Consider the following 21,488-nt stretch of genomic DNA (forward strand, 5'->3'; position numbering starts at 1 on the left):
AATCCGGCTTCCAGACTCTGGCATTGGAATGGATTTTTCCCAACGGACTGAAGTTCATAGCCCAAACCATACGGATATATTTGATTGGAGGCACCCGGTTGCTGACATTAAACCAGCGGGAGACGGCTTCTGCATGCAGGGTGAGGATTGAGCCACCAGATGCCTCCAGGAATGAAACACCTTCTTCCTGCTCAATGAGTCAGAATATTAACACACAGAGAGCGAGAGGTGCTCATTCATTGAAACCCAGAGAGACTTGAGTTCATGTCCTATCTTGTTTACAATAAACAAATAGCTATCCACCACACATGCAATGGAATAAAACAAACTAAGACCAGAGAGTTTACATGCTTTTATCCAGATATAAGGCATCTCAGTCATTATACTATTCCTTCAATAGACTTTTTTTTCAGCTGAAGAAGAAGAAACCACACACATTACAAATAACATAAACGATGGCTTTGTTCTATCCATGTGTTGCAGTCATTTTAATTGTCAACTTTTTTAGTTGTTATATTTTCAGTTATATACAGTTTTTACAGCTGTCAAATCTTAACTTAACATCAATTTAGCCGTTGAACAACAAATTGCATCAATGACATTTGAAGGATGCTGACTTGTTGTGCTGCTTTATCCGTTCATTCCCTGCATGTTTTTTTTTTGTCTGCTCTGTGCATTCCATAGTAACAGTGAAGGATATTCTTCAACGCACACGAGGGTTAATGGACAATAAATAATAAAGTCTGAAACACTCCGGCTGCGCTTTGATTATTTGTGTTAATATTAAACAAAAACTCTTGCAGATGCTGTGTATGAATTATTCATTCTCACAGAAGAAGAGCTCTTTTTGTTCTCTGCATACAAAAATGAATACCAAAATATATTGTACTATGTGTCACTCATCATGTGATTTATTCAGAATCTTTAAATAAAGATCAGTGTAATGAAGCTACATAATGATGTTAATTTGTAATGTTAATTTCTCCAACCCAGATATCTAAATTACCTTTTTGTTTCCTCAGATTGCGTCAATGGAGGCTAGAAGAAGTTATCAAAGATGAAGATGTAACCAAAAGATATCACAGCATAAGAAAAGCTTCCTCAAGATGAAGCTTTCTAATTTAACAAGTAATCAACCCACAGATGGCCCACTGCCTGTGGACCGAATCATTATATATGTTAAACTATATTGATTTAACAGTGCCGTTAAGACGATTTAGATGACCTTTAGACAGCAGGTTAATCTAACTCAACCAGCTGCTTACCTTAAAAAAACACACACATTCGGTATTTTCAAATCCAAGCTTTGGGGAAAATAAGCACGAAAGTTGCACAGTTATCACTGTTTGTGTATATATAGCATATAACATAGTGTATATAAAGCACTTTGTCATACAAGGGTGACACTGTTAGATGTCATGCTGCTGGATGTGACACAGCTGACCCAGAACTTCCATTAGCAAAGCAGAGCATGCTGCCCCAACAACGCGGCCACGTCACAAGAGCAGTGTTTGCCAGAGCCGCTTCGCTGCTCCTTCCTCCAAAGGAAGTGGCTTTGCATCATCAGACCTTTACTGCCCGCTTACTGTTAAGACTTCTGCGGTATTCAGTCTGTTGAGGCCATGGGTATTTCTTTTATATCTGACACACAATGAAACGAAACAAGAAACAACACCAAAAAAACCTCAGTATTAATACATGTTGTCACGTCTCGAACCAAAAAATTAAAGAAACTACTGCTGGAGTCACTGGCAATGTTTGAACTAAGCCTCAGCGGATTTCTGCCTTCACTGACTCTTTCATCAAAAAGCTCGGCCCCATTCGGACTGCACAACATCCAGAGGGAGGTCATTTTTGTATAAAATGCTCTGGACGTGACACAGTAGGGGGCTGACGCATTACAAAACACCAACAGGGTTCATCATTGACTGTAATCTCACAGTGAAGCTGCACTTAGACCAATCAGAAGCATCACATTTTCATACACATATGACTTGCCGTTAGTTGTTATTCATGTTATTCGCATGCTACGGTAGAGATGATACTTTTTTAGAGCTTGAGGCTGCAGCAGGAAACCTGGAAAAAACAAGCAAACAAAAGGTGTGATGTGTTCAACCAAGCAGTAGGATACGAGCAAATGAATGCAAATCCAAAAAGAAAAGACAATTATAAGTGCGTCCTTGAAATGATCCATCTGTTATCCTCTATTCAAGGGTGTTCTGATGCTGTACAACAACCTGTACTAGAGCTGCAGTCCAATTCAGTTTATGTAAATCTCCATTCTCTAAAGGAAATACTGGATGAACAACGTTTGTATTTAGTATAATTCGACATAGAAAACGTGCATGATTAAAGAGAATGTACAGATTTAATGAGGTTGAATAAAAGGATCAAACTTGTACGATATAGGACAAAGGACCTGCACATCCACATACGTGTTTCCGATTACTCTAATTAGACCTTTAGTGAAATTAGTTAGAGCACAACCTCAAAGCTGTAATTACTAACGGTGATACATTGAAGCTAAATGCTAACAATAGGAAGCTAGTCCGATTACAAGGGTCACCAAAGTCAGTATGGATCATCATCATGAGAACCAAGAACATCGGCCCAAAAGGTCATCACAATACATAAAACAGTGATTGGGGTATTTACACCAAAGTGGTGCTGCTTGGCAAAAGCATCCAGACCTAGATGGTGTACACCAATGTAGGTTTATGATTCAATATCAAAATAGGTCGGCATATGCTAACGCACCATGTGATGCGTTAAATGGTCCCTCCCAGTTGTTACTGCTACAATTTATGTGGTTCCTGTTGATGGGAATGTGATCAATGAATAAATATATATTACTAAAGGGGTCAAAATTGGAACTCATCAGTGATCATCAGTGATGTTGAAGATTGTGATATATGTGAATAAAATCAAGCCTGTGGGTGTAACTGTGAAAAGCACAAGTGCACTTATGATCAAGAGACTCATGCTGATTCTTTGATTGGGTCAGTGTTTTTCATTTGAAGGAGAATGCTCATTATTGTGTAATTGCAACGGATGTTACGACTAAGCAGCGTGAAGCACACTAAAGCCCGCTCTCACACACCCCACACGTGTGTGTTCGCAACACCGCCACCACACTGAAACAAAAGAACCACAAACCCAACACTGCACACACAAAGAAATATCTACAGATCTCAGCTAAAACAAAAAAAAACAAGTAATTCCCTCCTCCTCCTTCTTCCGGCAAACTCATTTAAGAAATGCTGAAAGCTTCCACGTCCGCCTCGCTGGCCCCCCGGCGGGCCCCGCCGCTCGCCTCCCCCGGCCCCCCGGTCAGAGCGCTGCTCTCGTGGGACGAGTCCTTTATCGCGCTGTAGCACATGGGCGCGCTGCACTGCGGCACCTGCCCCGCGCGGCGCCAGCTGCACCCGCAGAGCTTCTTGAACGCCACGCGAAACTTCTGCGACATGAGGTTGTACACGATGGGGTTGATGGCGCTGTTGGTGTAGATGCACGTGCGGCAGAAGAGCAGGAACCACGTGTTGTGGTAAGGCGGGTCGATGAAGGAGTTGACCACCACCACCGTGCGGTAAGGCATCCACAGCGCGGCGAACAGGATGACCACCACGGCCAGCATTTTAGTGATCTGTCGGGGGAGGGGGGGGGGGGGGGGGAGGAAACAAGGAAACGAGGAAACAACGGAGACGCAGCAATGAGGAGGAGTGATGGTCTCAACAGGCCCGCTGATTTCATTTAGAAGAGTCCATCTATGCTGAATGCTAACATCTGGATGTTCGTTTGGCTAACAATTCTAAAACCAAGAGCCGGGCCATTTGGAAGGAAAAACAGCGCTGGAAGGGTTGGGAGAAAAGGCCGCCCTGAGAGAAAAGAGGGCGACTCAATGAATGCAGAGTTTCATCAGGGGGGTTCTGGAAGGCACTTTTACCATTGCACTTTCCAATTCTGAGAGGAACAGATTGTTATGCATTCTTATTGGTAAGAGCGCTTGAAAGCGTGTGTGTTGGATCGGATGGTGAAGTCAGACAATCGACAAGTTATTACAGTTCATCCTGGTCATGAACGCCTGAAACAATAACGTGGAAATCCATCCAATAGTTTTACCTCAGAGCAAAAAAACAGGAAAGATGGAATTCATCCTTTGAGGAAAATAAATGTCTGTCAAAAAAAATCCAATAGTTTTAGAGATATTTGACCAAAACTATTGGATTTTATTGGATAAATTGAAATATATTTCCGTGTTTGGAAAGTGATCAACAACAATTGAAAGGTTGGGAAAATTGTGACCTAAACCCCACTTTTTTGTATTTACTACATTTAAATTGAGATCCAGCTAAAAAGGCACCTAATCTAATTTATCCAATTTGAAATTTTCTCCAGAAGACTATTCTCCACATCAGTAAAAAGCAACGCCTTAAAAAGAAAAAAAAATCTCACATGCCCCCATTTGAGAACCACTTCACATACTGTACCTGCTTCCTTGCAGAGACACCGCCCCTGTTGGGCTTGTTGGTGCTGCGGCACCGACCCTGGTGGACCGACCCTCCTCCGTCGCTCGTGTGCGACGCCAGAGGGCTCATGAACAAAATCCTGGCGATGAGACCGTAGAGCACAATGGCCACGGCCAGGGGGATCACGTAGAACAGAGTGAAGTCCAGGAAGTAGATCGGCATGTAGTAGTTCCTGGAGACGCGGTAGCCGCACCTGACGACCACTCCGTTGGCGTGGACGGTTTCGTCCGTGTCCACCAGGAAGAACCACATGATGCAGTAGAGCGAGGTGAAGACCCAGACCGCCGCTATGATCCTCTTGGCCCGGGAAACAGTGCATATGAGCTGCGCCTTCATGGAGTGGCAAATGGCGATGTAGCGCTCCACGGTGAAGGCCGTGATGGAGCAGGACGACGCGTTGATGCCCAGGTACTGGAGATACGTTATGCACAGGCATCCCGTGTGTCCGTAGATCCAGAAGGCCACGACATCGGAGATGTTGGGCAGCCCCGCCGCCAGCAGCACGATGAGGTCGGCGACCGCCAGGCTGACGAGGTAGCAGTTGGTCGGGGTCACCATGTGTTTAGTGCGCAGCACCACCAGCATCACCATGACGTTCCCGGCAATCCCGACCACGCAGATGAGCGCCGTCAAAGCTATCGTTATGACCTGCTCCTCGAGAGGGTTCATGCGTATTTCCGTCAGATTTGCCGCCCGAGTGGCGTCTTGCAACGTTGTTGTGCTGTTCTCCATCGTGGTCGGGTCCATGCGGCCGCGATTCAGCGGACGAAGCAAGAACCCTGAAGGCAGAAACAGAGAAAATGAGATAGGCACCGTTTAAAAGGACGGAAAGGGGAAGGATGTTTTTTTAATTTTATATTAGAATTTCTTTAAACACATTGCGTCCCGTCCTATTTTTCTTCCCCAGCTCCCCTTGACTTATAGGGAACACTGCAACACCCTCAATCAGAAATAAAGAGTGCCGCCACTATAATCCATATTTTTTAAGTAACCGCGTGGTGTGAAAATGTGACAAATGGGAAAGGTGTCGCTCGCACTGATGTTATTACCCGAGCCTGCAGCTCCACTCGGCTTTACAAAGCTTTGTCGTGTCTGGCTGAAGCTTTACGTCTTTCACTCATTCTAAAGGTTATCACGGCATCATTTTAAGATTGAACACGCATTAAAGAAGCCCTGAAATCTCACTTTACTCACTACCAACAAACACCAAAAAGACACAGGGTGGAGCATTTAGCTGCTAAAAGGCAGATGTTTCCCTCAGGAGCAGCTAGAGACCAAAATAGGACTAAAAGAATGTGAATATTGGATAGATTTATCGACTTGAAACATTTTGTGTGAATCCCCCTAATGTTTTTCTTTTTTTTAAGGGACTGTGTATTTTGAGGAATGTGTGTTATGACATTCATCGCTGAGGGAGATTACATTCACTAACTTAAATAAAGACTTGATAGTCCTGATAAGCTAGTTAACTGCGAAGGGAAAAGTTCACTTAAAGACTCAAACGCATAATATTGAACTATTTCATCCTTTTTCTTTAATTCAAAATTGCCCTCTGGTTTCCGAGAAAAGTCTGACGCCCTCAACAAAAATAAGGAAAAAAACTGATTTAGGTTAAGAAAATAACCGTGGAGAGAAAACTGACGTGTAACAGATATGGTTAAGAGATGAAAATAAGCAGCTTACCATCATTTGTAAAAGGCAGCTCACCCTCCGGAAGCGGCACTCAGGTGCAATCAGCCAAGGGGCACAAATGAACCTACAGTCCTTCTGCAGAGACGCTCGAGTCCTCCCTCCCTCCCTCCCTCCCTCTCTTGCTTTCCAATCTCCCTTTTTTGTATTTTACCATTGCACCCCTCCCTCTCTTTCACATCACACACCATTACATCAAACGTGGAGCGCACTGTCTTACACGCGGCCAGCAACTTCAAAATCAATTCCACCTCCTCACGATATGTCACCCACTGCGGCCGTGGCGTAAATCCTGCAATTATGGAAATGGCCGAGGAACCAGGCTGCAATTCAACACTGCGTCCCTTGCAATGATTGGTCATTCAATTGAAATTACAATGACTAATTAGGAACTAGACCGTTTCTCCCGTGCCACACAGAGACATTATTTATTCAACATTGCATTTTCTGTGACATGGCAGTGGACGTGGTTGTCTGCACTGATTCACGTGCGTGGAAGTCAAAAAAGAAATTTAAGGGACAAAAAGGAATCCACTCCATAAGATTAAGAGGATTGTTATTCCTCTGAGGCTTTTTCATCCCTTTGCACTCAGCGTGTGTGGTTTATACTACAGTAATACCTACAAGACCTTGTGCAATAGCTGTACACACAAAGTAACCAAAGGAAAATATATCCTCCACCAAATGTCTTTTCAAAGCATTGAAAATAGACTCTTATGAACCACTTGGTGCTCGGAGAGCTCTCCAAACCTTTTACCGTGGCCAGGACTGAAAGTATGAATGCTAATAAGACGCACGTAAGACGCATTTTCATCATTCCCAAGAGTCAGTCCACCAGGCTCCTTCTAATGAATAGATAACAGCTCCGCAGAAGAAGAGAGAATCCTGCGGAGCTGTTTCTGTGCAGGTAATTGTTTGACTGAACTGCGCCGTGCTGGTGGGGTTAGTGTGTGTTGTGCATTCGAAAAATACATTTAAACCCTTATTTTAAGTTCCAGTTGAGATCCCATCGTTTCCCATCGAGCAAACAAATATTCAAATGAAATGAAAGATATATTTGATAGGTTTAATATTTTAGGTTTAATCAAATAGCTTAAATTAAGAACGAGAAAAAAGTAGAAAAGCTACTGAAGGAAAAAGAAAACGACAAGAATTTGACATGAAGTGCTACACTTTATTTACATTTTTTAAATCATTGATCATTCAGTTGACTGCATTTCCACCAGCAATGAGCCCAGAGACACACACAAAGCAACACATGGAAAATACATGAATAGTTTAACATTTCCGTGTCTCATCGTTACACAAACATGGACAAAGTGGACAAAAAGTTAAAATTAAAAATAGATGATAAATAAGTATTCTATTATTATTCTTGATTGTATCCTAAAATAAACTCCTGAGGGCTCATGGGAGTCTTCGGCAGAGGTGTTCTGATAAAAATGCAAAACGTTTCAGAGAAAAACGTTTTTTTTTCTTCTTTTCGTAAGGGCACACGGACTAAAATAGTCGGGTGAATAATTCGATGGGCACGTGAAATAGATTCAGTTAATCTTTAAAAGTCATCTAGACCAATAAAATATTCATGAAAACTGTAAGATCCAATCTATTGCTGTTCATTTCCCAACAGGAGGTACATATTGTTCTCCATCCGCATCCGTTCACGGCGCCATAGTGGCATCTAGTGGGACCGAGGGGGAAAACAAACCAGAAATAACTAAAGTTTATACTGAACCACTCTGTGACATTTATGTAAAACCCAACAAAACCGTTGAAAAATGGTTGCATAATGCGCAGGTGACACGGCGCGTCGATAAAAACCACATCAGGGTTTATGTGTCGGGTGGGTGAGGCGCCTGCACAGGAAGGGGGGTTCCGACACAGGATGCTCTATCTTCAGTTCATGTTGAGCAAGAACAGACACAAGAAGAGCAGCGAATGATGACCTTAAAAACTGAAACTCCCAACAACTCTGTGGGTAACAAGCAATAAGTATTTTGCCCGTGGGGTTTGGAAATCATGCCGGAAGGTTCAGTGGGAAATGTTCACCTCCGACTGCTACAGTTCCCCCTCAACGCCACATCCCCCTCAGGACCCCTAATGGTTGCATGTTGTGGAGAGCCAAACCTAGTGGAGGGGCAGATGGACGGCATTACTTTCAACTTCTCTAGGCCTGGTAACCCCTCAACGGGCATTACAGCACATGTCTGGATTCATCCATTCATTCACGCTTTCGTGCAGTGTCATCTGCTCCTCGGGAGCACTCAACTCAACAAGAATATGGGCTTTCGGGGTGTCTCTAGTCGACGACGGGGGCTCCACCTCCACCTCCCTCTGCTTGCTCCCACTCCGCTTGGCTTGCGCTTTTCTTCGCCATGTACTCCGTCCTCCTCTGCTCTCTCTCTCTGAAGAAGGAGGCGGAGATCTTTCCGCGCAGCCGCCTGGCGTAAACCTCGAGGAACACCAGCGAGTAGCTCACGGCCCAGAGACATCCCAGGACGAGGGCGACCCCCGGGCTCGGAGCCGAGGTCGCCGCCTCGCACAGCGACGGCTCGGGGTTGAAAGTCCACTCGTAAACCCTGTGGAAGTTCGCGAGCTCCCGCGTGACGCAGGATTGTGGGATGATGCAGAAGGCAGGGGGGAACCAGTGGACCTATTAGGAGATTTAATAAAAAAATAAGAGCAAATACTTGACAGAGTGAGGAGGAACAATTAAAGAAGCTGCAGTTATGTCTCACCTTGTAAGACACACTTATGCTGGCAGATGTGGGTTGAAAGTCCAGCATCCACGGAAGGGTCGCATGAACAATGTGATACACGACGTAATCCAAAGCTACGATCAAAGTGATTGCGGTGAAATATAATGTCACCACAACCAGCGACACAAAACACGCGGCACATTCCTGACTGGTAATCCTGCAGCTCGTGGGGTTGGTTTTGTTTTTCGCCCTATGCGGGAGACCTTTGGAGATGGAGCCATTGTCAAACTTCACCGATGCCAGATAGGATCTTAAGTAGCGGGCGGATTCAAAGATCAGCGCAGCCACAAAAACGGCAGCGAGGATGCGGCTCGACAGCAGCTTGTATTCTCCGAGCAGGTTCCTGGCCCCCGAGAAGTGCGCCTCCATCTGCGCGATCGCCTCGGCAAACCTGCTCTTGACATCCGACACGTCGACGCGCGTGAAACGATCCAGCTCCCTCAGGTGGGCGACGACGCCCAAGTCTTCCCGCTTCACTTTGACGGCCTCCTGGACGAGGTCCCGCTTGGCCTCGTCCAGGGGCCCCGTGGCGTTCAACAGCGTCTTGGCGAAGCCCTCGGCCGTGCACTTCAAGGCGCGAGCGACCGCCCCAACGTTGGCTGTGATGTTGGGGACCACGTTGGACGCCAGGATCATGACGGAGGCCGCGATGAGGAGCCTGCGTCCCTGCCCGGTGCAGACGGTGGGCAGGCTCAGGGTCAGCACGCAGCGCAGCGGGTGACACAGGGACGAGAGCAGGAACGCCGCCGCGCCGTAGAGGCAGGCGGCGCCGGCCGACGCCCCGCCGCCGTACTCGAGGGTCTTTGACAGCCAGCGGTGCAGCAGGCCGCCGGTGGCGACGGTGAGCGCGAGGCAGAGAGCCAGGAGGGTCGGGACGTCCCTGCCGGCCGGCGCGGGCGCCGAGTAAACATCCCAGAGGTGAAGCAGCAGGGGTTTAAAGGCCCGTTGGAAGGATCCCGCTTTGTTCCTGAGGAGAGAAAGCTTAGCTTAGCTTAGCTTAGCATTGAGCTAGGAAAGACAGGGAGATGAGGCCGTATCATTTTGATTTAAAAAAACACATTTGCACACCAACAGCGGAGGTTAACATCTTAAATCTTTCAGTTGTCAAGTATATTTATTTTAAAAATCTGATTAGTTATTTTTATGCATATGTCTTCATTTTCCAACCATACATTATGTTACACTGGTCCAGAAAGCAAACCTATTTTCCAAAAGGTCAAGTTAAGTTTTTTTCCTCAATATAAGAGGAGGATGACTTCTGCAAAATAGGACATGCAATTGATTTACTCTTAGCCAAACGGGTACTGGGAAATGAAGAGTAATTTCAATGAGACATTTTTTAACTCCAGTTCTGTAATTTCACAAGAAAATATTGCAAATATAGATAGATAAATTGATAAATCAATTAAAGAAAACACTGAATTGAAGAACAGTTCTTACCTGATAGAAATAACAACATTCTCTGAGATAAACTTCATTCTCACAACACATACGACAATATGAGTTGAAGGAAAAGCAGGATTGGGAAGTGTTGGATCGTGAGAGTTAAAAGAGGAACTTCTCTGAACAGTCACTGTCATGTGGCTATTTTTGGGTCCCATGTTCCCATGTGGGTAAAAATATAAGAACAAATGTTCTCCACAAGAATCATAAATGACACAAAATCAGATGGAGAGACCTGACGCAATCACGCGCACTCAATGTGACAAAGGTCAACCTCTCCGATGGCTTCAGTCCGGTGACGCACCGCGTGACGTAAATGTGATCACAAAGTTGACCTGCCTGGCGCCACATTCATTCTTTTTCTAACAGGATCGAATAATAGAATAACTAGGGCCAGAAATTAAGCATTTGTCCTGCCAGCGGCCAGCAGTTGGTTTTGGTTGATCCCGTCACCTTCTGGTAATAGTCGTAACCATTTCTTGTGTTAAAGTACATTGCTACAACTGACACTTTGACAAGGCAAATACAGACAACCGACTCAGCCAAGTTCAAATAAATATACGTTTTATTGACCCTTCCCCTTTTTTTCAAATAATCTGAACTATTTGCCAGGGTTTGAATGTATATATCCTGTCTGCAGCTTATGTGATGCTAATACAGCATTCTGAGAAATTGATACATTTCTGTTCTTCTACTCTCGTCGATTCCCTTCCATACTAACTCTTCAAAGACTGATTTGATTTGATTTGAAGCATTTTATTTCTTGAACATGTAGACATTAAAAAATAAAAAATTTAAAAATCAACATAGACATAGACCACAAAATTAGAAAAGTCACCTTTTGTTCAAGAAAAGGAGTAGAGGGAAGCAAAAGCTTATAGATACCCACCCCTATCTTATCCATATTCTCAATTAGTATATATTACTTTGAAGATTAATATCATACATACATACATACACACACTCTCTCACACACACTCTCACCCACACACACGCACGCATACTCACACGCACAAATAAATACAATTTAAATTTCCGTCACTGAATATTTTCACAGATCTCATATTTGGCTAATGTGTATAATTTGAGTGTCGGTGAGGCCTCTCAGCATTGGAGATGGCCACAAGAAGGCCCCCTTAAGCCACTCCAACGCTCCTGCAACTAAATCATCGGACGTAGAGTTAAGAGCAGCAGGCAGATTTTTAGCAACCTGGACTGTTGTTTCTTTTGACCATGACAAAGTTCTATTTGAGCTACGGTACACCAGATAGGATTAGTCTATATTTGTGGTTTCGCCTTAGTAAGACAGAGAGTCTGTGCTCGTTTACATAGAGGCACATTGTGTTTTGGGTCATCTCCTTGTCGAGATGTTTGTGCGTCAATGTTCATTATCTTGAGGTGCCAAAGATGATCGTCTACATCTGAGGTCAACTACCAGCACTGGCCCAAAATATTTGAATTTGAGTTTCTATTTACCGTGGACCAAGGGTCCCTAAACAAATAGCCATCGTGAGTTCCTGTTCGCCGTGCCAGTAAGTCCAGATAATGAACATTGTGAGTTCCTGTTCGCCGTGGCCGGAGAGCACTAAAAACAGGAATCGGGTGTTTCTATTGACCGTAAAGACAGTCCTGAAATAGTCTTGAAACAAGCGCTGAAAAACAATATTATATATAGTATAGAATGGGGTCGCTCCACAGCAAAAGATGGGAAGTGAGAGATGTGATGAATGAAGTTATGAAAGAAGATGACAGATGGTTTTTAAAAGTGAAGTTGGGAAATTTCGTTGAAGATGGTAAACTAGGAGTGTTTTTCTAGCATTAAGAAATGTTTCATTGTTGTTTTGTCTACTTTGGACCAGAAGATCATTGTTTGTGTCCCGTACAAAACTCAAAGTAAACGTTGATATTTTGTCACCTGAGTTAACACATGAATTTTGTGAGTTTCGCGGGTGCCCTGCTGTACAAACTGGCTTGACCCCCCACCTACCATTACTGAAGGTGTAAAAGCCTATATATACAAGGGCGTAATCATGGTTTAGACATTGGGGGGGGGGGGGGGGGGGTCCACATAAATACCCATCCCCATCATTTTTTTTTAAGTGCATTGCCTACATGTAACGCACCACAAGAGACAGGAGTGAAACCCAAGCGCAGAGCGCAGCTTTATTGGGGAAGTACAGACAAGGGTTAGGCGTAGTCGAGTCCAGGAGGCGGGCAGAGGGTCGAAAGCCAGGAGAGCGGGGATAAACAGAGGCACCGTCAGGGGGTCAGGCGTAGTTGCGTCCAGTAGGCGGGCAGAGGGTCGAAAGCCAGGAGAGCGGGGATAAACAGAGGCACCGTCAGGGGGTCAGGCGTGGTCGTATCCGGAGTACAGGCGGGTGGTCGAAAGCCGGGATTGCGTGGAGCTAGGCAGAAGTACCGTTGAGGATCAGGCAGGCAGGAACGAGGTCTGGGACAAACGAGAGGTCAATAACAGGCAAGAACAGGAGATCGGGAAAACGCTCAGAATGTGATGGAACATGCACAAGACTTCGCAAGGAGCTTTGGGGAGTCACAGGCTTAAGTACAGGGCCGGTCCTGATTAGTGACGAGCCCCAGGTGACAAACCATTATGGCTCAAAACAGAGGGGTGACTGAGGTCCCGATCATTATTATATATGTGTGGATTCCCAAAATGCAATCAGCTGTGTTCAGGTGAAAGGTTGTACAGACCGTACTGTACATCCTGTCCTACCTTTCGGTTCAGCATTTCATCATCTTCCACAAATTAACGATCGCACCAGTTAACCATTGTTTTGGGTTTTGACATCTGAGCAAACATTGTAAAGAATTTACAAATGCGTGCTCTCGCACGCTAATACATATTAAAACAAAGTCTTTCCATTAATAAACCAAATACACAGACCACATGCAAACAAATCACCGTTATTTATTCCTTTTTTTAATGTTTATATCAAAATACAATCGATTCATTTTTAACAGCAGTTATATGAATGCAAATCACTTCGTAACAAAATAATTATTAGAAATCAATTCTCTAATCTCTGAACACAGGCAAAATAACACATAAACAAGTAACATAATTCAACAGGGATTCGAAGTCAAAACATGGTCATTTATTACATGGTAATTTATTCATGTAAAATATATATTTAAAGATTATTATTCACAGAGGTATCTCTCATTCTCCCAGCAGAGACGAGCCCGCTAGCATCAATACAAACAGCACTCTGCAGTTTATCTTTATTAATATAATTAATCAGAGCTCCAGCTGTCGCTGTTGTTGAGGTTAAATATCTCTCCGGTCCAGTTTAAGGAAGGGAAAAATCTAAATATGCTTGCATTTTTTAATTTTTTTTAATTTATCTTAGAACTCGGAGTGTGCCCAAAAAATATAGCTTCACACCAAGAAATCACAAAGTGTATCACAAGCTTATTAAAAGCATCACATCAGCTGACAGCTGAAGCTCCCAGAACGCCTTCAGGCAGACTTTTGTTCCTGTTTTTATGTTAAATCTGCGCGATCCTGCAGACGCTCTTTGGCTTTGTAATCAGAGCGTGGCATTGAGCGGCAGGATGGCCACGGCCGACTTGTTCATGTGGTGCGCCCATTCCGGATAGGTGTTCAGGTCGAACATGGCGACGCCCCACGTGTTCATGGCCAGGGTCACGGAGAGGATGCCCAGGATGTTCATCACAACGCCAGTTTTCACCTGAGGAAACAGGAAGTGAAAACAGGAAGGCAGGCGACGGGGGAGGGCCGCTCGGCGCCCGGTGTGAGGCTCTCACCATGTCTTTGACCATGAGGTGTCCCGATGCAAAGGCGATGGAGTTGGGCGGCGTGGACACTGGCAGCATGAAGGCATATGAACATCCTATGGTTGCAGGTATCATGAAGTACAGAGGGTTCACTGAGACGTGAATAGCCTGCAGAGACAAATCCAGCAGGGTGTGAACCCACGCTTCAATGTTGCAAAACATTGTTTAAACTCACGCAGCTTTAAAATAGACTTTATCCTTTGTGGGCCATGCAAGTTTGCACAACACTTAATGGAAATCCATTCAATAGCTGTTGAAGAATTTCAGTCTACCTACGGCCACATTCGCTGCTTTTAAAAAGACTAAATTCTCAGCTAAGTGAGAGAATTCATTCTCACTCACCTCTGGGGTTTGGGTTTAGTTTGTGTTGAGGTATCCCTCTTTGAATTTTTTGATGCCCACCATACGAATGGAGGGAATCGTATTCGGTGTGGAAATGTGTACCCAGACAAATTAAAAGCAACAGCACAGTAACTCAGTTTCCCCGCAATGATGTGCAATTCGTGTGGAATCATTTTTGTGTCATCTCTCTGAAATGTCTGGATTTAGTGATATGAGTGAACTTTCAAGCACAGCCCCCACAGGTCATAGTTCAATACGTTTTTCATTCTTATAATAACTCAGTCTGTAAACAATTCTCACCGCTGCAAAGTACAAAACCATCCAGATAATGATTACTGGAAAGAGCAGTTAATGTCCAACAGGCGGCAAACAGCAGAGGATCGATTGACGGAGTTAAACAACTCCACTGAGCCTTTGACAAACATGAGGAACGAGGTCAGAACCACGTTCCCTGTCGACTTTATGGGTTTCCACCGCTTGTCTTGTAACCGAGTCCGCATGTTCATCTACCCGACTGTCACGCCAATCATCGACAGAAACATCCCCCCCCCCCCCTTAACCATGACACGTCCGGAGCTGTCTTACCAGTTCGGCAATGACGGGCAGAAATATGATAATCGTGGCGGTGTTGCTGGCGAACTCGGTGAAACAGGCTAAGAAGGCAGTGATCAACATCACAGCTGCAGCGGGAGGGACCTCGGCCAAAGGCTGCAGGTGGCCCCCGATCCATGTGGCGAGTCCTGATTCCTGCAGAGCGCCGGCAAGGTTTGGGGGTCACAGGTGAGAGATCGAATCCCAACATAATAAAAAGCAAAGTGGAGACCGGAACCAAAAGAGAGTGAAGCACACACAGATGTATGTCAACTTTTACAATCACTGATCCTGCATTCTGCTGGAAGGAAGCTAAAGAATAAAGTACATTAGAGGGAGGGGCACATGTTATCTCATGTTCAATGGGAATGGGATTATAACATCATGCTTACCTCACATGCTTTAGCCATAGCAAAGCCGCCCCCCAGCAACAGAATGATGTTCCAGGGCACAGTGTCCTGCGCTTTCTTCCACGATAACAGAGGTACATACGGAGTATTTGATGCTGTGGAAAAATATTCTATTTATTCATGATAAAATATGTACATATACTGTGTATTTATACTGCAAAATGTGTTCAGACATCCGTGGTGTCTGCTGATTCCAGGTGAGATTCACAGTAGATAAATGCCCATCTATATTGCACAGCATGTTTTACTTATTATTTTATACATTTATTTATTCACTTTCTTAGAATCTATGCACTGTACCCTACATGATTTTACTATTGTGTTTTGGTGAGATAAGGATAATAAAGTTGTATTCTTGACCTACACTGAGACACAAATGAGCCCCAGGATATGCTTCTCTTTTTTTTCTGTGGCATCCAGCAGTTTATTTGACCAGCTGAACAAAATATACACAATCGCACACACACACACACACACACACACATACTCACACTCACACGTGTCTCACACAGCGAACTTGTGCGTACAAACTGTTCTCGCACACGTACACAAACAAAAACCCCAAAGTGTGACAACATATTTTTGAGAGATTATTCTAATCACAGAAACAGAGAAACTACAGTTTCAACTCAAGACGGAAAATGTGATCAGACTCTAATCTACATTATTAACATTCCTTGACATGTTTTTGCAATAGTTGTACATTTGGTCATCAGTATTAACTTCTGAGCGTCCATTTGTTGTCTCTTTGATAAATGATATCCTCACTTTGCCCCTTTGTACAGCGCTTTTTTTTATCCGTCGCAAATCTACAGAAAAAAAAAGATGTTTATTGTTCCGATAACATGTGCGTGTACACATATCTATGTATCTATTTGTGAGGTGTGTTGTTTTACAGTGAAATCCCACCGACCTTGAGGGTCAAACCACCAGCTCAGAGAAGGTTTCTGCGACGGGAAGAAGAACAACATGGACACGATGATCACCCCCGTGACGGCGTCAGAGACGTACCTGCAGGACAACGAGGGGGGGGGGGGGCAATCATCAGAGGCAGAAGATAATGAACTAACATCTCAATGCGTAAAAATCTATCATTTTCAAACCATAAATGATGTCATAATGGATGAACTACTTTTTTTTTCTTACCCTTTTTTAAAAAGCACCGACCAGCCGGGAATGAACTTGGGATCTCTTGTGAACAGCAGAACGGCAAACAACACAAAAAAGAAAGCGATGGATCCCTCTGCAAAGCTGAGAGGGAAGGGGAAGTCAGTAAAATGACTCTGTGATGAAAAAAAAAACTATTAATAATAATACACACATTCACAACCCGTATTGCAAGAGATTTGAAGACATCCACAAGTCCTCACTTTATGGGCCCCAGTTTCCTGTAATCGTCCAGGATCAGAGCCTGAGCTCGAACCTCTGCCTGAGCTCTCCGGTCGTGTCTCGTGAAGCACAATCTGCGTGAGAAAAAAACAAACGTTACTGTTCTCAATATTTACATGGAAAAACAAATCACGGTAATCCTGACCACATGACAGGATTTTTTCCATTCGACGAAAATAAAACCATCGTGACAGTTTGCCTCATGGCTTGAACTGTATTAGTCCAAATATTATTTTTAAATGATTTTAGAATCTGCAACAAGCAAACATCCGAATTACCGTGAGTTCAAGCCCCCATGGAGGAACGCTATCCAGATCCATCCCAAAAACAGGAAAAGAAGCATGAGCGGGAAGGCGAACGCAAACCAAGAGCCAAAGTTGAGGAGGTCGCAGTCTGGGAAGTAGCTGTGAAACAGATACAAAGTGCCTTCAAACCGACGCTGAAAGGGTGTCTTTTGACCGTAGGAAAACAAAGGGTTACCTCTTCAGCTGTCCAATCAGAATGAGGTTGGGCGCGGTGCCCGTCAGCGTGGCGGTCCCTCCGATACTCGCCGCGTAAGGAATGCAGATCAAGAATCCTTTCCACACCTTCAGCTGGTACTTTGACTCCAATCGGATCTCCTCAGACGTCCTCGTGTCGCTCTGCTCTGTCCCATCCGTCCTATTTGGAAGTTTTAAAAGACATGATTACACCCGATGAACTTGGGAAGAAAGAACATGAGCTCCACCAGAGTTTCATATAAGCTTTTCTTATATTCATCAAAAGAGTTCAAGGTGACTTGGGAAATAGGCATATTCGCATTCTGGCTTGGATGAGCAGATTGGTATCACGTGCGTTCTCTAGAATAAGCATGGAACTCAAAGCCAACAGCTGGTTAGCCTAGCTTAGCACAATGGGAAAACAGAGGAGAACAGCCAGCCTTTGTTATTTGTTGTCTCTTTTTTTTTTTTTTCAAAAATTGTTTATTTTGGGGAGCAAACGCACTCAGACAACAGGAGGATCGTGTGAGGATGCATACGGTTAGAGTTGTTTCAAACCATCTCAGGGTTTTGTTCTCACCCGTCCATTGAGAGTATTTGTTTTTCTGAGGGCACTGAGGGCAGTGAATGCAGCTTCACAGACGGCTGGCCTGAAAGAAAGTGAATCACAGAGATCACCTTTAGCTCTGTGTCAAAGGGATGTTCTGTATCGTTCATATTCATCAACCTGTCACATTAATAGCTCACCACTTGATTATTGGCTAACTTAAGTTCACATCTTAGGTTATGTATTACAGAACCGCAAGGCCGACCTTAAAACAATACAGTCATCTTTGTTACCCATTTTAGCAAAGTCATCTTTTGGATCTTTTTAATAACATATAAAACTAGCATTATTATACTATTTTTTTTGTCATTCAGGGATAGTTTTGTTTGGTTTCTCACCAGTTGAACAAAGTAAATAAAAACATTGACTCTCTTTTCGTTCCGAGTTTGGTCTCCACTAAATTCCTGAACAAACATTGCTCAGTGGGTTGATAAGAAGGTCGAGATTGAAACAATACTGTAAAAATATGGGCCAGAAAACCAGAGGGATGAAAATAACCTGAAAGCAGCTGTGAGATAAAATGCTCTGTGCTACTGAGGGAAACTCACCACTAATCACTTTAACTTTCACAGTGCAAAAAGTAGTGTTCGCCACAGTTAGAATAGCGACATTAATAAGTTTACCTCTAAATGAACAGACAACATTTAACTCACCGTTTATTATGTCACTCTCAGGATCCTCTGCGGACCTGCACTTCTCTTTCAGGGTCTCCAGGTCCCCAAACAGACTCTCCAGGATGGCGTTGGCGATGGGGAGCATCATGGCTGTGGTGGCCGTGTTGCTGAGCCACATGGACAGGAAGGACGAGGTCAGCATCATTCCCATTATCAGCCTAGGAGGGAAACTCAAATCAGTCACTCAAATCACAGTCCCAGATGCTGACTGGCAACACGTTCTTTGCGGAATAAGGAGCGCGTCCACGTAGAGGATGAATAGATATTCCATATTTTTCGTCAATAAATCCCACAAAAAGTCTTTCTTTCCAAGCATTGCGTGACTTCACTGCCCTGTCTGTGGCTCCAACACATCCAGACTGAAGGCATGCATGCATTCATATATATATATTCATTATAACAAGGGAATCATTTTTGGAGAACAATCATCGGCCATCCGGGGAGTACTTGCTCATAGATTCATTTATTGCTGGTTTTGTACCATTCACACGGTAAAAAAAGTCAGTAAAATTTACGGTGAAAAACTGTCAAATCCAGACAGTAACAGACTGTTAAATTGAAATTGGTTAAATTCAGTTTATTTGACAGTGAAACACCGTTAATTTCAGCACAGAAAGTTATCTTGGCATTCATTAATTTGTAATAAATATGTTTAATCACTGTTAACTGTACTAGAAATTGTACTGACAACAGAAATGCACCGTAATATAGAAATCATTCTATATTGGGATTTTTACATGAATTACTTTAAAAAATATTTTATATAAATATTTTGTTAGTGTTAATTATACGGACCATCATGCACAGTAAAAAAAGATCTGTTGAAAATACTGTGAAATACTGGCAGGTTTGGTTCCCAGAACTCCACCGTAAAAATGACAGCGTCAATGTATTAGACATTAAGAGATGTTCTTTTAACTGTAAACTCAACAGTTCAGAATCGTTATTTGTTTACGGTAATGTACTTTAAAAACAATATACTGTAAAATACCAGCAGCTGTGGTGGCCAGAACTTCACCGTAAAAACCACAACGTCCACATATAAGAAAGGAAAATGATTTTCTCACCAGGCTGGCTTTACCCCGACAATAGTGAGGACCTTCAGGGCGATTCTGCGATGCAGGCCCCACTCCTCAATGGACGACGCCATCACGAGGCCGCTGAGGAAGAGAAAATTGGTTTCGAGGAAGTACTGAGGGCAGACTCTTTTGGATGGAAGGATCCCCAGGGTTGGGAAGAGGCAGACCGGGAGCATCGCTGTGACGGCCAGAGGGAGGGCCTCTGTGCACCAAAACATAGCCATCAGCACCACCACATAAAGACATTTTCCCTCCTAAAAAATAAGCAACATGCAATTGTTAATGGTCAGGCAAATACAACAATGAGCAAAAAGGAAGCAAATCAACAACAAAATTGATGGCGTACATTGTGGCATTGCTGCAAATTACCACTTCAACTGCTGGTTTAACATATGAATACTCTTCATTACAACATCGTTTAATAGCTTTTTATTGACACATGGACTAAATGTTAATTTTAAAATTCTTTATTGGCTACCTTTCAGAGTTTAGTAGTATGCATTTCACTCCACTGCCACACATTATTTATTAGTATTTCATACTTTATTACATAAACTCAAGCAGGATTAACAGCTGGAGTTCCTGTGCCTTTGAAGCTACTTGTTAGACTGGGGAATTTCTGCTTTTACTCAAGCAACAGAGTTCCTCTCTCCAACAGCGGACTCTGCAGCGAGTGAAACCATGACTGATGACCAAAAGCCCCTCGAGTGATCTGACCGCGAACAAAACTCTCTCACCTTCTCCGGAAGGGTAAAAAGCAGCGGCAGCAGCAGGAGAGGAACGAGCAGGAGAATCAGCTGCTTGTGGACGCACCACAGCTTGTTGGACACCACGGATATCTTCATCTCCACCGACTGAGGTGTCGCTGCGATCGGAGGAGGAGGAGCGGGCGGACTGGCCCAGAGGAGTAAAGGACGGCACGTTGGAGCCTCAGCCGCGGTCCAAAGGGGATTAACCACGCCCACTTGTTATGTGCGCAGTAAATGTGTTAACAACAACAACACACACACACACACACAATATACCAGGAGCGCATTGGAAACTAGAAAGAACTGCTTTTCTATTGTGTTGACGCAAAGCACTTAAACCGTATCTGGATGAAATGCACACACAGCCAGTCTTGCAAGATGCCTTTTCCCGTTTCATTTGTGTGCACCCCATTGGAAATTAGGTTTGTTTTCGTTGTGTGGTTTAATATAAATGTTGCATTAATTCTCATTTTTTTTCCATGTTCTTATAGTTTAATTTAATTGTGTGAACGAAGGAGCTGCCACTTCATCAGTTTATTATATAGGTTGTTCAGTTATTTACATGCAGTGAAAGCATGTTAAATGCAAATGTTTGCAGTAGATTGATGCACTGAGCTGCACCCTTTCACACACATTAAGGTTCACTCAGGATTCAGGTCCTTTAAAGGTGAGGTGAGGTGTGCATTGCGCAGCGTAAGAGATGTAGTTTCCCACTAAACTAGAAACTAATTGGGATCTGTTTAACAGGGTTGCTTTTAGCTTTATAAGCTCATTAGTAATTCAGAGTAGAAATGTATTCATCTCGTGATCATAATTAATTAGCAGATACTCCGGTTTCAAATGAGACCAAACTCAACTATTTATATCTCAACCAAAAACAAAGAATAAAAGGAGGCCTGCATTATCAGAAAGGGTGTTTTAACATGGCCTTC

General features: G+C 43.7%; 3 protein-coding genes across 3 annotated transcripts; all 3 read right to left on the minus strand.

Annotated features, from left to right (window-relative positions):
- Positions 1-416: 416 nt before the first annotated feature.
- LOC119222671 (thyrotropin-releasing hormone receptor) lies at positions 417-5,273 on the minus strand. Its single transcript, XM_037479481.2, has 2 exons — positions 4,488-5,273; positions 417-3,643 (listed from the first exon to the last, which is right to left on the minus strand). Exons 1-2 carry the CDS (start codon positions 5,271-5,273, stop codon positions 3,251-3,253), a joined length of 1,179 nt encoding a protein of 392 aa, XP_037335378.2. The 3' UTR covers positions 417-3,250.
- Positions 5,274-7,380: 2,107 nt separating this feature from the next.
- ocstamp (osteoclast stimulatory transmembrane protein) lies at positions 7,381-10,589 on the minus strand. The gene is made up of 3 exons (XM_037479480.2): positions 10,415-10,589; positions 8,954-9,941; positions 7,381-8,868 (listed from the first exon to the last, which is right to left on the minus strand). The coding sequence occupies exons 1-3, from the start codon at positions 10,573-10,575 to the stop codon at positions 8,515-8,517; spliced, it is 1,503 nt and encodes a 500-aa protein (XP_037335377.2). The 5' UTR covers positions 10,576-10,589; the 3' UTR covers positions 7,381-8,514.
- Positions 10,590-13,330: 2,741 nt separating this feature from the next.
- On the minus strand, positions 13,331-20,707 carry slc13a3 (solute carrier family 13 member 3). The gene is made up of 13 exons (XM_062565722.1): positions 20,545-20,707; positions 19,796-20,061; positions 18,708-18,886; positions 18,028-18,097; positions 17,449-17,628; positions 17,247-17,372; positions 16,950-17,042; positions 16,726-16,830; positions 16,493-16,590; positions 15,562-15,674; positions 15,164-15,325; positions 14,207-14,344; positions 13,331-14,130 (listed from the first exon to the last, which is right to left on the minus strand). Exons 1-13 carry the CDS (start codon positions 20,650-20,652, stop codon positions 13,969-13,971), a joined length of 1,800 nt encoding a protein of 599 aa, XP_062421706.1. The 5' UTR covers positions 20,653-20,707; the 3' UTR covers positions 13,331-13,968.
- Positions 20,708-21,488: the final 781 nt, after the last annotated feature.

This window comes from Pungitius pungitius, chromosome 1 (genome assembly GCF_949316345.1).
Source record: "Pungitius pungitius chromosome 1, fPunPun2.1, whole genome shotgun sequence".
NCBI classification, from domain to species: Eukaryota; Metazoa; Chordata; class Actinopteri; order Perciformes; family Gasterosteidae; genus Pungitius; species Pungitius pungitius.